This window comes from Rousettus aegyptiacus, unplaced genomic scaffold (assembly GCF_014176215.1).
Source record: "Rousettus aegyptiacus isolate mRouAeg1 unplaced genomic scaffold, mRouAeg1.p scaffold_m13_p_10, whole genome shotgun sequence".
NCBI lineage: Eukaryota > Metazoa > Chordata > Mammalia > Chiroptera > Pteropodidae > Rousettus > Rousettus aegyptiacus.
Genome location: NW_023416285.1, coordinates 10,222,717 through 10,237,170, shown reverse-complemented (window position 1 = coordinate 10,237,170; position 14,454 = coordinate 10,222,717). Strand labels below are relative to the sequence as shown.

Here is a 14,454-nt window from a genome sequence, read left to right as displayed (position 1 = left end):
TACTTCAAAAAGTCTAAATCTGAATCATTTTATAATAATATGACAAAAGTAACTTGCAATAGACACCATACTGGTGATGTGGGTATAACACTTATCTGAGAATAACTAAATCTCTAGCCAAACACGTTTATCTACACTTTAATAGTGTCAATAAACCAGGTCGCTTAATTTAGAAAATAAAGCAATATCTGGATTCTATTGTTTTCAGCCCACTCCTCTCTTTAAATTAGTGTATGTTTTTTTGAATGGGGAAGGGTGAAGAATAACATTTGTCCATTTTGATAACATTCTGTTTATATTTATACTTCCTTTTAGCCCTTCTCTCATATGTAGTTCAAGTTCTTCACCTGATTTTGAACTAGTATCTCATCTCAGGGCAGCAGAATGGCATCTGATAACTCAGAAAAGAACAAGAAATAATGTTGATTCATAGTCTTACTGCCTGCATTGTATAATGCTTTGCTGTAAGACTCATGAGAATGAAGGAAAAAAAAATATCTTTTCAGACTCTCTCAGGTGAAAACACTTGCCCTGAAATATGATAACTGACATACTTTGTGATTTTTAATGTAATTATTGTAGCTACAAGTGTTATCCAGAGAACTTCGCTTTTCCCCACACTATTTACTGCAGTAATTTCCCAGCGTCAACGAAATTCCAGAGGATTACATTGTGGGTGGGGAGAGGCAAAAAAAAGTATTTCCTTTTATCAAATGTAACCATGTTGCTTTCTCATTCTGTCACGTTCCTGTGTAATAAAGGAAGAATCCAGGGTGGTCACTTAGAGTACCTGATTTAACAACTTTCCTTGAAACTATTCATTAGGTGTGGAATTCACTCCCTTTAAGGAGAGAGAGAGAGAAAACCACACCAACTCAGAGCATGAGCTCATCTTTTAGAAACAGATTCCAGATTCCAGTTGCCTTCAGGGTATTCAGGTCCTATATATTCTACTCTCCTCAAAAGGTCAGGAAAATTACATTGTCCAGGGTGCACAATACATGTGCTAGAGAGAATTACAGAAAATGATGATCTGTTCTCCAACCTGTCTAAATCAAAAGACAGTAACACAAATAGGCGCATAAAACCTGCATCAACCAACTCCATTATCTTTCCTTGATTTGCCTTGTTTAGTTTTTAACTCATTTCTTCATGCTGCCTGCCGTTAATGATGTTTGAGAGGTAGGTGATTACTGAAACCACTTCGGTTGTACACCACTTACCTTACATTGTGGGATTATCAAGCATCAGAATAACCACTTAATAAAGCGTAACCATCGAATCTCCTTTAATTACTTTTTTTAACCTAAGCCTTCAAACAATTCACATTTAATAGCAAAGCCAAGCAAAATGTAAGCAGGCAATATTTGTCTAGTAAAGAAACTGCCTTTATTTTCTAAATTGCTAATAGGAGAGAGAACAATCTCAAACTCATTTATCCACAATCTAATTACCTAATTCCTGGTTTATTATCATGAATAATTCTACCATTATCATTTGTGCAAGTCTTGTGAAGCGTTCTCTATAAATTTTTGAAAGAGAACTAGAACAAATAGGTGATATATTCTGATTTCCTCTCCTTCCCTCAATTTTGTGTGAGCATCCCCTAGAGACCCTTGTGATAAATCTTGGAAATGTGACCTACTATGTACTTTAATAAGCAAAGAAGCTGGTTCTCAAAAAGAGGCCAAGTACTTTTGCTCAGAATCTGCAGTTAGCAACCAGAAGAGCTAGGAATATAACCAGTATGCCTTCTGACTCCTGTCCAGTGTTGTTTTCATGACACGTATATTTTATTCCAAATTCAAACCGTTCGTGTCTTTCTCAGGCTTAATTTCTGACAGGCATTCAGTCAGAAAGCCTTTATTAACCAACCTGCATTAGGCTAGATGTTACGCGTAAAACAAAGACAAATGTAAGAAAAGAGTCATTGCAAAGTTCACACATTAGGATTAGAGACTAATACTTAACAGCACATCATAGGAGACAATAACCGTCGTTTTAATAATAAAAACAAAATGAAATACTTAGCACTTACTATATGTCGAGCATCATACTAAGCCTTAAATGAGTCATTTAGTGAACAATTTACACAACACTTCCATGAAGTAAGTTCTACACGCTCGTTTTACACAAGGGGGAACTGAGGCACAGGGCAGGTAACTGAGTGATGTTCTCAAGGTTACACAAAGATTCAAACCCTAGCTGTCTGAGACAGCAATCTGTACTCGTACCTAGTACATTAAAATGGATGATCGATCATTTGGAGAGAATTGAAGCAGTTGAGAAAGGTTTGATTAGAGGAGGTGAAGTTTATAGGAGGATAAACTACTATAAATTGGAAGCAAAAAGAAAAAGGGGTCCAGAAATGAGCTGGAAATTCCCAAGCATTGAGAAACCAGCTTGCCTAGGAAGTAACACATACATTGTGATTGCAGTGATGAAATTAACTAGATTGCAATGGGTCTTGAAAGTCAGGCAAAAGAGTTTTATGCAAAAGGGAAGTTAAGTTTTACTAACCTAATCACCACAGAGAGTAGATTATGTCTAGATATCCTCTCTCCTAATCTGAATACATACAATGGTTTTGATAGAATAACTATCGAGGATATTTGTTACGGCATAATTTTTTATATTGAAAAGTTATTCCTATTTTTTTAAGATGCAAACCTGGAGACTTTATCTAAAATAAATCTTGGAATCTCTCTTTTTAGTTTCGGGTTAGAGATTCCAATTAATTCATGTGTAAAATTTTAACAATGACTTTCTAGTATAATAACATATTATTGGCATTCTTAGTGTAAAGCAACACATTTACCTATGTTAATTTCCCTATTTATTCTCCAAGCATTTTGAACATTGGCAAATGTTTCTATTTCTATAGCTCTTAGTATCCCTAACTCCCAACCCCCACCCCCCCCCCACACACACACCACGGTGTCGGCTTTGAAAATATTGGTTGATATAAGGAACTATATCATTTAGAATATACCAAGTACCCAATATGTTACATAACCAAATTTTGTTACTTCTCTCATTCTGTTTCTCTTTCATATTTTTAAACTTTTGAGCATTTTGTGTCTTGCAACTACCTCAATCAAAAAGCCAATTCTTATGTAAAGGAGATAAAGTTTATAAAGCCATATTCCTATTTGAGACCTTTTGTTATTAGAATGTGGGTAAAGAGCAGTTTTGGGGTGAGAAAGATCAATGTGCATTTAAAAAAAATGAGGAAAGTTTTGGAGAAAAGCTGAAACTTGATAGAAGTAAGGAGAGCATATAACATTGTACAAAGTGCCTGTATAATGCTCGGCAGTATTTTGTAAATGAGAGTCTAATTCTTGGTTCAAAGCAGGGCTTTCTATTAAGAGATTTTAATAACATTCAATCTTCCTTGCACTCTTTTACCATGAATAATACAGAAAAGCTGGTTTTATCCTGAGGCATTTGAATTTAAACTTTAATAAAAAGGATAAACTTTTTAAGTTTCAGTATGAATAAAAATAGTGCACTTAGAAAAACCACACTGTAACAGCATGTTCATTTCTGGAAAATTTTTAAAAAGATTTTAACAGCAAGTATTTAGTAAATACAGGATTTTTAAAAGTTTCACATGAAGTCGTGTATCCAGATAAAATGAGAGGACTAACAGATGTAAATTCTAATAATACTTTTAGAAAAATAAAGTGTGCAGCTGCCCTTGACAGTACATAGTATATTTCCCAAATGTTATTAATTGGCCTCAAGACCATTCATTCCTTTTTGGGTTAACTGTTTCAATGAAAGATCAAGAATAAATTAAGGTATTTAATAACATCTAACCTTTTAGTAATTAACGAAGTAGATCTGAATTTTCATACTAATGGCATCATCCTTCCTATTGTCTACATGCAGTATAAACCTCTTTCATTATGACAGTAACCACCTCGACTTAAATAATGATGAGGATAATATAATAATGTACCTTTTTTTCCCCCCACAGAATTTGCTGGCCTGTGATTACCTATTTTAAATCTGATTCTTAAAACAATGTAACTATAGTTTAAAAGATGTAAAATATATATTATTAATATTCAAATGTATTGGGTAAACTAGTTGGCAATTTTAAATGTTTTACAGCAGAAAGTTTACAATGTAAATTATATAAGATTTAATGTTAAATGTTTACAAAAAATAAAGTGTTCAATTAAGATTTATTTTAATGTATTAGTCTAGAAACCTTTTAAATAGCACACCAGAGTTAAAATATAATTTTAATTAATATTTTAGAAAAAAAGGGTCAAGGTTAAACTGTTTGTCTTCCTTAAAAAGTTTATAATGTCTTTTGTGTCTCTCCTCACAAAAAGAAATCTCCACGAAACTTGGATATTAAAACCTCCCAGGAAACCAACAATAAAAGCTGCTAAGAATTTCACAAGTTTTTTTTTCCTTAGGTGTTAATTAAATGATCATTTAACACCGAAATGTAAACACAACATTTTCATCTCCTGACGGCTCAGCCTATTATAAATCCGGGGTAATAAAAGTCTTGGTGTTAATTCTCTGAACCAAGTTCCCACAACACTCTAAGATGCCTTGTCGTGTCTAAGGTTAAGCATGTAGACACCGAACAAAGCTTGTGCCTACTCGACTTCCAGTCCAATTTTCCCATTCGTCCAGTGACCTAGGTAACACTTGGCGCGATAAAGAATAAATTTAATTTCTCCAGCATTTTGTGAGGATTAGGAACAATTGTTGGCTTGCAATGACTTTTTATCCTTGGATTCCTTTTCCTCCCGAGCATTCCTTCGGCCCTAAAAGAGAATTCTGATGGTTTAAGACACAGAACAAACAGAACTTTAAATTAGGCTTTTTTTTTTTTTTTCAATCAATTGGAACTGTTGAAGGGGAAGCAATCAACCTTCCCGTGTGCCGTTCTCAGCTATTCACATACTTCAAGCTTTAATCTTTCACTAGGAGAAGAAACCTATCATGACAGGGCAAAGCTATCTTTTCCCATTCTGTTTCCAGACTTATTTATTTCTCTTTTCTTTAAGGTTTTCTTTTTTAAAACACTTAAATCAAGTTGCTATACTTAGCTGTACACATTCATTTGGGGGACATTTCAAGAGGCACAGATGTTCTCTCAATAACATTTCACACAGCCTCGTTGCACCCTACACCACGGGTATTGCCAACATGCCTTTTTTTTTTTTCTTTTTTTTTGCTTTTAAAGAAATTTGTGGTGACAGAAGGAGATTTAATTTGGGGTGGTGAACACACAATGCAATATACAGATGACGTATTGTTGAATTGTACACTCGAAGCCGACATGCCTTTTTACTTTTCATTGCTTCTTTCTCTAGAATTCAGTTGTTTTTAACTCCTCCCCCAAGTTTCTTATATCTCAATATATCAGATATTTTAAGGTTAATCCTCTATAAAGAAACCAGGGATAGTAATTAACTTGGTTACGGTTAACAGGTAATGAAGAGGACATACACGTTTATCTGACTGCAAAGCTTATGTCCTTGTGAAAACTATCGGAATTATGATACAAACAAAACAAAATGAAAATAACTTCTGGCTCGAAACTTTTTCATTATCAAATGTTATTTAAATTCATGATAAAAGGTTTGCGATTTGTACAGTTTTTTTCAATGTCTAGTCTAAAATGTACTTAAATCACATGTGCAGTCTATTAAAATTTACAGAATGCTCCACAGATCAAATCACCTCTGTATGTTACAAGTTCGATGAATTTAAAAATCTTACATTGTTTTAAAAGTTAAAATTTTAGTGATAAAAATGCTCTTTAGCAATGTACATAATCTCCTGAGTAAATTTCACAATAGATTACCTATCATTTAAGACGTTTACTCAGCATTTTCTAATTCATACTTTTCCTTTACTGTGTTATTCAGGAAAAAAAAAAACATCATTAAAACAATAATCTAAATACGTGGACTAACATTACTGGTTCCTGAGTCATAGTTTGTTTCTATTCCTGTTTCATTTTATATAGGAATTTTATATGAATCATAAACTGGGAGAGGGTAAGCCATCTTATTAAGGACATTCTGGCCTTAATATACCTTGTGCTGCCAAATAAGGAGGAATAAAATGGTGAAAAAGCATTTTATGCTAATTTGTAGTGGTAAAAAAAAAATGTGGCTATGCATATGTATATATTATTACAGAATAAATGCAAAAGAGAAATGAAATAAAACCAAGAGATTTGCTGACTGGGCAAGTAGCAAGGATACCTGTGTGACTATTAATCTTATCTTGTTTTGCAATGAGAAGATGATAATCATACAAATATAATTTCTGTCATATTTGAAAGCTGACAATGTTCTTTTGAATCCAGAATCTAAATTATGACTTGAAATATCCCTAGGAGGTAAATATGATCACTCACATTCTACAGATAAGGAAACTTGACTCTGGAAGCATCAACTGATTTTCAAAGACAGCAGAGCCATTAGTATCTGAGTAGGCATTTAAAACTAGTATTTTATGCCACTCTCCTTATAATATAAATTTATTTTAGTGTCTTAAAACATAATGTAAATACATTAAAATTAGTTAAATAGAACTAAAACACTATGGACACTTATTCCTAGGATTAATATTTATGTAAACCTCAGTAACTAAATTATAATCTTAAGACTGTAGTGGTAATTTTGTGATTTAAAGTTAAATCTTGAAATATTCCTTGATGATGCAAATTCGATGACAGAAAACCATATAATTATGTTCATGTTTCAGAAAACACTATCACTCTATGCTTTAATTTACATATTACAGGTCAGACGTTAGCAATGGCTAAGGCCCACAAATATGACATATGCCATTTTTTCTCGCCAGCATCTATCACAGTATTCTCCACATTCAAGTTGGTCTACCACGAGTATTGGTTGGTGGAGACAGAAACATTTACATTCGGGAAAGCAACCATCTGAACAAGTGCACTTGAGTAGGAAAGACCTTGCGTTTGACTTTCCTATGCCACAAAGTACGCGATGGATTTCCCACACTGGGCTGGCAACAGCGGCAACCTGCCAAGTGCTGAGTTTCTCCACCAACATGTCTTCTACTAGAGATCCCTCTGAAGTAAAAACTATCAACACAAGGCCTGGCAAAAATCTCAAATACAGTCTTAATCTTCATTGGATTTATAACTTCTAAACTGTAGGATTATATATTGATTTAAAACAAAATTAAAAGTAAGTCCTATTTAATGGCTTGTCCTTTTCATAGCAAGTCATAGCGGCTACTGTGAAGTGTGTTTAGATACCCTTAAACCCAGTCTTCTGTCTACTGCCTTAAAAACAAATCTTTGGCTATATAGTAGTAATTTCTTTAAATTAAAACCTCCTCGTATATCTCTATTTTTTAAGTGACAAGAACAGGGTCCCCTGGGCCCAATAAAGCTAACCAATTAATAAGTTACTTCATAAATCATAATGGACTTGGTGTGGCACACACTGACAGTTCACACTAAGTTTTCTCTCTCATTGGTTCTCTGTTTGCAAAGACAGTCAATCCGTTCCCCCTTAGCAAAGTGTTAGCATTAACAACATGAACAACAGTGCATCCTTGCACCAAACGATAACACAGGCACACCACCTCTGAAGCCCTTCCATGGCCCTGCCCACAAAGCTCTTCTGCAGCCTCGGCAAGAGAGAACAGCGGTAGCTATCATGGCAGCTCACCAGATGAGTGATGATGTCGATCTGGCTGGACAACGGTAACCGTAGCAACTGTAACCTGCAATCCCTGCACAACCGCTGTCGGATTCATTGTGGCGGGGGCCAAACAGGCCAAGAGGAAAATGAAGCAGGAAACTACAGCACCTGACACCTCCAGACGCCCACACTTTAATCAGAGCTGGCAGAGATTAATTCAAGGGGGATTTTTGACTTGGTCTCCAGTGTTGTATTCTGCTTTTATCCTTGAATACAAGAATCTTAAGAGACAAAATGGACATCAAGAAACTCAGACGTTACTTTTATATAAGTATAGTATTATATGAAACTGAGGTGTCTTTTGCTTAGGTGACTTGGATTTTGTTGTATTTACCAAAACCCTTCATGTTTAGAAAACCTAAGGGAACTAAGCATTTAATTAGCCGAGTTATCTTTTAAATTTAATTTGGTTCTCCATTATTTATAATGCCTTCCCAGTGTTACTATTTGCTCATTCAAGTTACAAACCCTGAACTCAACGGAGATTTAATTCAATACATCAAACACTTACTGAGAGCCTTCTAAAGGTCAAGCCTTATACTAGACCTGGGGGATATGAAACAAAAATGTTTTCATAATATACGTGTGCCAGCATTCGTATGCGTAATTATAAAGAAAGAAAAGTAAGTTAATAAATTGACACGTATATGAGTGGTCATAGCCAGGTTTTGGAATAATGAATAATTTCTACTTCCTCTATTCTATTTTTCTGAACTGTCTAAACCTTTTAAATATGACCATATATCACTCTCACAACTATTGCAAAACAAAAAAACTAAGGTTCCTTCTATGGGACTAAGCAAAAGCAAAGGAAATATAGCCTACTACACCGTTACGCTACGCAAATTAATTTTTACTTTCATAAAACAACAAAAAAATGAACTTTTCCTCTAAAACTGCCTCAATTATTATCTAAAAGAACTTTGAGAATCTGAGATTGTATGCGACAGCAAATAAATTGTGACCTGACCAATCAAACTAAGCGGTCAAAATCTATTTGCCTCAGGTAGAGTCACCAGGCCATAATATGAGCCCTTGGATTTAAAATTGCTACTTACAACATCAGATAATTCTATGGCTCCAGAGCTCACTGGGGAATCATAAATGCCACTTGTGAACCAGAAATAAGAACTTTTATTCAAAGAAGTAAAGAAAATGAATCACTGAAACTTAGGGATTTATTTTTTTAGTTTTGTTTTGTTTTGGTAGATACAAGTGAAAAATGAGTTTTTGCTACATGCTTTGGATACTTCAGCTTACGTTAGAAGCCTGGGTAAATATAATAATATTCAAAGAAATAAACTGAAAACCACAAAACAAATATTTAGAACCAGATACTTAACTGCAGTACTACCAATGAAATGCCTCTCTAATGAGCCTGGATCAGTAGCTGCAAACTCAGATTGAAAAGTGGGATTCACTCACTGGTAAGTCACCTTTAAGGCTACATTTATCAGGAAGATTTGTATATGCTACTCATATATATAATTGCTATTCATAAATTTCGATCAATCATAATCAACCATTTCAAAAGCCACTGAAATCTCTGTCAGATAACCAGCTCCGTATTGCTCTAAAAATAATTATCTCCATTCTTACACTGACAATAAAAATGCAACCTCAGTTTTGGAGGAGCGAAGGGGAGGGGGGATGGAGGATCCACGTAAGAAAACCATGTACTGTCTCTTTTAACCTTCGACCTATGGCCCTTTACTTTTCCTTTACTTACACTTTCCATCTGTCAACAAGTGCTCGTAATTTTATTACACTATCCTGTAGTTTATGCAGAGTTGGTATTATTTTACAGAGTTCTGTTAATGGACTGGATAAATGGTAATGCTATTTAAACTAGCCTCCTGCTCCAACAAACACAGCTGCAACTGTACTACTATTTCTGAGCAAACATCTTGACCTGAACATGTAGTGCTTTCTCAACGCATCCAAAGAGAAATTGGAGCAGACAGCAAAGGAAAAGCAGATTTGGCCGCTAGCAGCAACCGACCGTGTCGAATCATAATTCATATACAGTGCACCCTCTTTTTCTTTTATATGGCACTTGGAGTGCAAAAATTAGCATGTGTGCTTCTTTACCTAGAATCTCATTTTCAGTCAAGAGTCAAATGGTGATTAGTCATTACAAAAGCACAGAAAAATCTGCAGAAAGTCGGTACATTTGACTAGTTTTAATCTAAGCAGACGATGATAAAAATCAAAATTCAGTGTATAAGCTACATATTAAACTAGTAAGCTTTTTCACTATGTATCAGGAAAAAAGAGAATTAAATAAGGGTAAAAGATGCAGAAAGTTAGAAAAAGAAAGATATTAGCATTATACACTGATTTATAAAAGAAGAAATTCTAAATGTGTTTCTTTCATAAATTCTAGATGTACATGGTTCTACTACATTATCTAGTAGGACAATTATGGATCGTTTAATATGTATATGCGACAAACATATATTCTCCCTGTCCCAACATATTTTCGCTGTTATTTCCCTGTCAAAAATCCTATATCCTTTGTTCTGCCACTTATCCTTCTTGCGAAAGATTCGTTTTTAAATGAGCATGTTAAAGGATATTTGTGTATGTGGATCTGTGCACATTTTCCCATCTGTTAGAACATTTGTTTCGGGTGAGCTACTTAGGTACCTGTACCATGTGAAGAAAATTTGAACTTGCATCCTTTCTCTTAGATATTATACTAACCAGGCAGTCAGCTTTTGTTCCTTTATTTCTAAAAGATTCTTAATGGTGGCTGTTTAATTTAACTAGTGATCACCATCATGGAAAAAAAAATGTGGCCACATGTAGATTATAATTATCCTCGTGAGAGAAAGATCATGGCTATCAATCCAATAAATCTAATTCAGGTGAGACAATGGTGCCTCAGCTCAAAAGAAGATTCCTGATGCGAGAATGCAGAAAAAAATTACACCTGTGCGTTTCCATGTGCCTTCAGCGACCATGTCGGGTGTCAAATGCCAGTTCATATTAAACATCTAACCATCAAGCTCTAAGTTCAGGAATATCAAAGCATTCAAAAGTCCCTCTTGAAACCAGTCCCATCTAACAAACAAAACTTTATCTTCTGTGACTCCCCAGAAGAAATCCTGTGAGCCAAACAGGCGCATCGTAACCCCGAACACATTTTCCAGCTACCCGTTTCCCATTTCTAAAAATGCTTTTAAATAACTAGAAAACGTCGCCTTTTAGTTGCATGGGTTCTGTTTCTTTAACTCACTTCTTAAAGAATTGAAGTCTCCTTGCATACAGCAGCAGCATAAAGTTATAAAATCACATCAAAGCATAAAAGAAAATCCCGTGGTCCACCACGTGATATTGTCAAAAAAATTAAAATATAATTGGCGGATAGATGGCTCTGCACTGGATTACACCACTTTCCATGAAGCTTCCTAAGAAAATTAATGCGAGAACTTCTAGACTAAAAATCAAACGCTCTTGTTTCTCAGAGATAATATTAAAGTTATCATACCTCTGCAGCTTCATAATTTTAATGCTAGATGTCATTTTGTTTAAATTATATTTCCATGGCTTTACAGAAAATGGACAATTTTCTAGACAATATGGAATGTTTTTACATGCATGCTATTAGCAAAGTAGCTTAACAGTCCTCATTGTATACTAGCCTTGAAATCGATTCTTCAAAATCCCCCCAATCACCAAAAATTAAAGCAGAAAGTATAATTCTATTAAACCCATCTCTGTGGCCCTTCTTAGAAACTAAGCGCTAACATGTAAATATAAGTGTCAATATGTACACATACTATAATCTTTATAACAGCTTACATCTTAGTTCCTTGGCAAAAATAGTCCCTAGACAATTCTTGTTATAAAAGGCAATCTCCGGGTTTCTTTATTTGATTTTTTTTTTAATTTAGTTAAATTGAGCCAATTAAGCAGCAGGGAACACAAAGAGAGATACTGCTGGGTGACCTGGCTTCCCTTAGAGGAACAGCCTCAGGAACATCGCTCTCCAGGGAAAAATCTGGCGCGTTAGCTGGCGACACCCTCGCCTACTAGGAAACGTCTCTCCACAGTGAGCGAAGGTATCAGGAGGACCTAAAAGAGATCCTGGCTACAGTGTGGATGGGGGCGGGGGAGCTGTGGGAGGACAGTCCTCCTGCCTCGGAACTGGTATCAGTACCGAACCAGTGGGCTGCAAAGCCAAGTTTGGAAAGCGGTGCTCTGCTCGCTTCCCCTACAAACGGGAACACGTGGGCCTTCCCCACCGTCCACGGGGGCCGTGCTGAGCAGTTGACTCTACACAGCTCAACGTTTTTTTTTTTTTTTCACGACATCCATGAACATCCATAATCATTGCTATTTACTTTCCCAACACTTCGCAGCTTATCTCCCATCTGCACAAAATCATTCACATGGCTGAAAATTTAATTTAAAAGCCTTTAAAAATGTGTTTTCACTATTACACATTAGGTCAGCGAACAAGCATTTCAGGCAGGAAAAACTGATCCTGCCTCAAACTCACATTACGCTCTTTCCCCACCAGACTTCCGTTACCAATCAATGATGTATTTGATACGAAATCCTTACCGTCGTTCATGTTGCAGAGTTTGGGATTATGCTCTTAAAAGTAACACATAAGGGGAAATGTACAGCCCTCTTTAAATACCTAATAATAATATTTCCAGACTAATAAACATACTCGAGCACAGAAACAATATTGAAAAAGTTGACATTAAGAACCCCAACTTTACAAGAAAATACCTCCGACTTCCTCCAAAGAGGAAGTACGGTGGTAGTTTTTCCCTTCAGAGCTTAATTAAAAGTTTCCATAAAGAAGTTAGCTAAATCTCCCCCATCATCATATGACCAAAAAATAATAATTCAATTACAATAACACATATATAAACCAGTAAACGCTAACCAAATAAAACGACTGGAAACACCAGAAAACCAATCGTAAGTTTCCATAAGGACAAAAAAAAGCAAACCCTTAATCCATTAATCTATTGGTGAGTAAATTCCAGGAAAACACAAGAAAACAAATCCAAAATGTATTTAATAAAACACAAGGCACTACCCAAAGCAGCAATAACGATTTCTGTCTACTTACAGTCGGTATAGCTTCGAAGTCCCAAGAAACAGCAACTCAGGAAACAGCTGAAGGTGATTTCTGTTTAAACGCCTTTGGAGGGGGGCAGAAAAAAAAAAAAAAAAGAAGCGAATGTTACATAGAAAATATCCAACAATGAGACTGAGATTTGGTAGCGTCATGCCTTATTCTGTATTTCAGGAAAGAATAAAGTGACATTCAAGAGAATTCAAGCATTGCGAATCAAAAGTTGGTTACACCTTGTTACATGACTCTTTAAAGCAATTTTCCATTATGCTTACTCAGATGATTCCTGTGGCCTAAACGCTAAACTCACATCCCCTGCAACATCAGTCAACCAGAATATACACAATGAAGGATCTTGACTCACACTCCAGTGTCTAGGTGAGCCGAGAATTCAACACACATCAGAAATATCACAGTAAATGGAGCCTTAAACTAATTCGTACACTGGTGTCTCAAGTGACCTAAATTTTCAGCCGAAGTACTATGGGAAGATGGAAATTACAATTTTGTTAGCTTTTCATTTAGTTGCAGGAAAAGAAAAGTGTGAAAAAGTGCCAGTGTGATAGGCAAAATCAGAAGGAAACCGAAAAGTTCAAAGCTCAACCCACAGTTCCTGACCCTTAACTGAATTTAAGGCTGAATATAACTAAATGGTGCCCAAAGATGTTTAAATTATGTTTTTAAAATGTTTAATTGCTATTGGAATGTTTTAAATGTTTTAGAAAAAAATTTGATTGTAACTCTAACTCAACTTGCTCGCTGATGGTACATGACTGTTCTTTCGGACTAAGCGTACTTGTTAAATTCTGTCCCTGATGTATTAATATCCTAATCCCATTTGTTTTAGGAGTATGATTTAACATTTCAGTAAAAATAAATGTCTATCTCTCTGCCTTTCCCAAATTTAAATTACGACAAGCTGATGCAAAAATGCACATTTAAGTGACTTATAAGCTGCTATATAGCTCTAGAAAAGAGTTAGAAGGTCCAGAAACTAATGTCACACTCAAGAAACTGGAAATATTTCTTAAGATTTCAAGATAAATGTTAAGGAGACAGGAAGAAGAGGACATATCAATCTTGATATATTTAAATAGTCATCAGGTGGAAGCAGAATTACACTTACTCGGTCTCCAGAAGGCAAAAATGGCAGAGATTATAACTCTTAAGAAAGTAGATCATAAGGAAGATCTTTCCAAGAACTGAAGACATTTAAAAAATGATCTGACTTGAGAAACTCTCACTCCTTCTCCTGCACATATTCAAGAAGAGCCTAAGCATTTTTTTTTTTTTTCCTGCAAAGGGTGTTAAAAAAAAAAAAATACTGCGGTAGGTGAAAAGTCAGGCCAGGTGAACTTCAAAACTTCCTCCAAATCTAAAATGCCACAAGGCAAAGACAGCAGCCATAACTTTGTTACATAACTCAAATTATGAAGCTGGTCATCTACAGAAACATTCTCAGAGCTTAATAAAATATATACTCATAAAAAAGTATGCCAAGACAATTAGGGAGAAAATAATAAAATTACTGGTGAAAGGGTACACTTATTTCCCACTTACATGAAATTTTATGAATAAAGCACATAACGAGGTTAAAGTTAAAGTGAAACAAAAGCTTTTATT

The 14,454-nt window shown here is 35.2% G+C and overlaps 1 protein-coding gene across 6 annotated transcripts in view; it reads right to left on the bottom strand.

Moving 5' to 3' along the window:
• Positions 1–14,454, bottom strand: part of SLIT2 (slit guidance ligand 2) — a 321,586-nt gene that overhangs the window by 293,295 nt on the left and 13,837 nt on the right. For all 6 annotated transcript variants that reach the window (XM_016121248.2, XM_016121250.2, XM_016121252.2 and 3 more), the window contains one exon: positions 12,826–12,897. In XM_016121248.2, the coding sequence (XP_015976734.1) occupies positions 12,826–12,897 (72 nt within the window). The remainder of the gene's footprint in view (positions 1–12,825; positions 12,898–14,454) is intronic.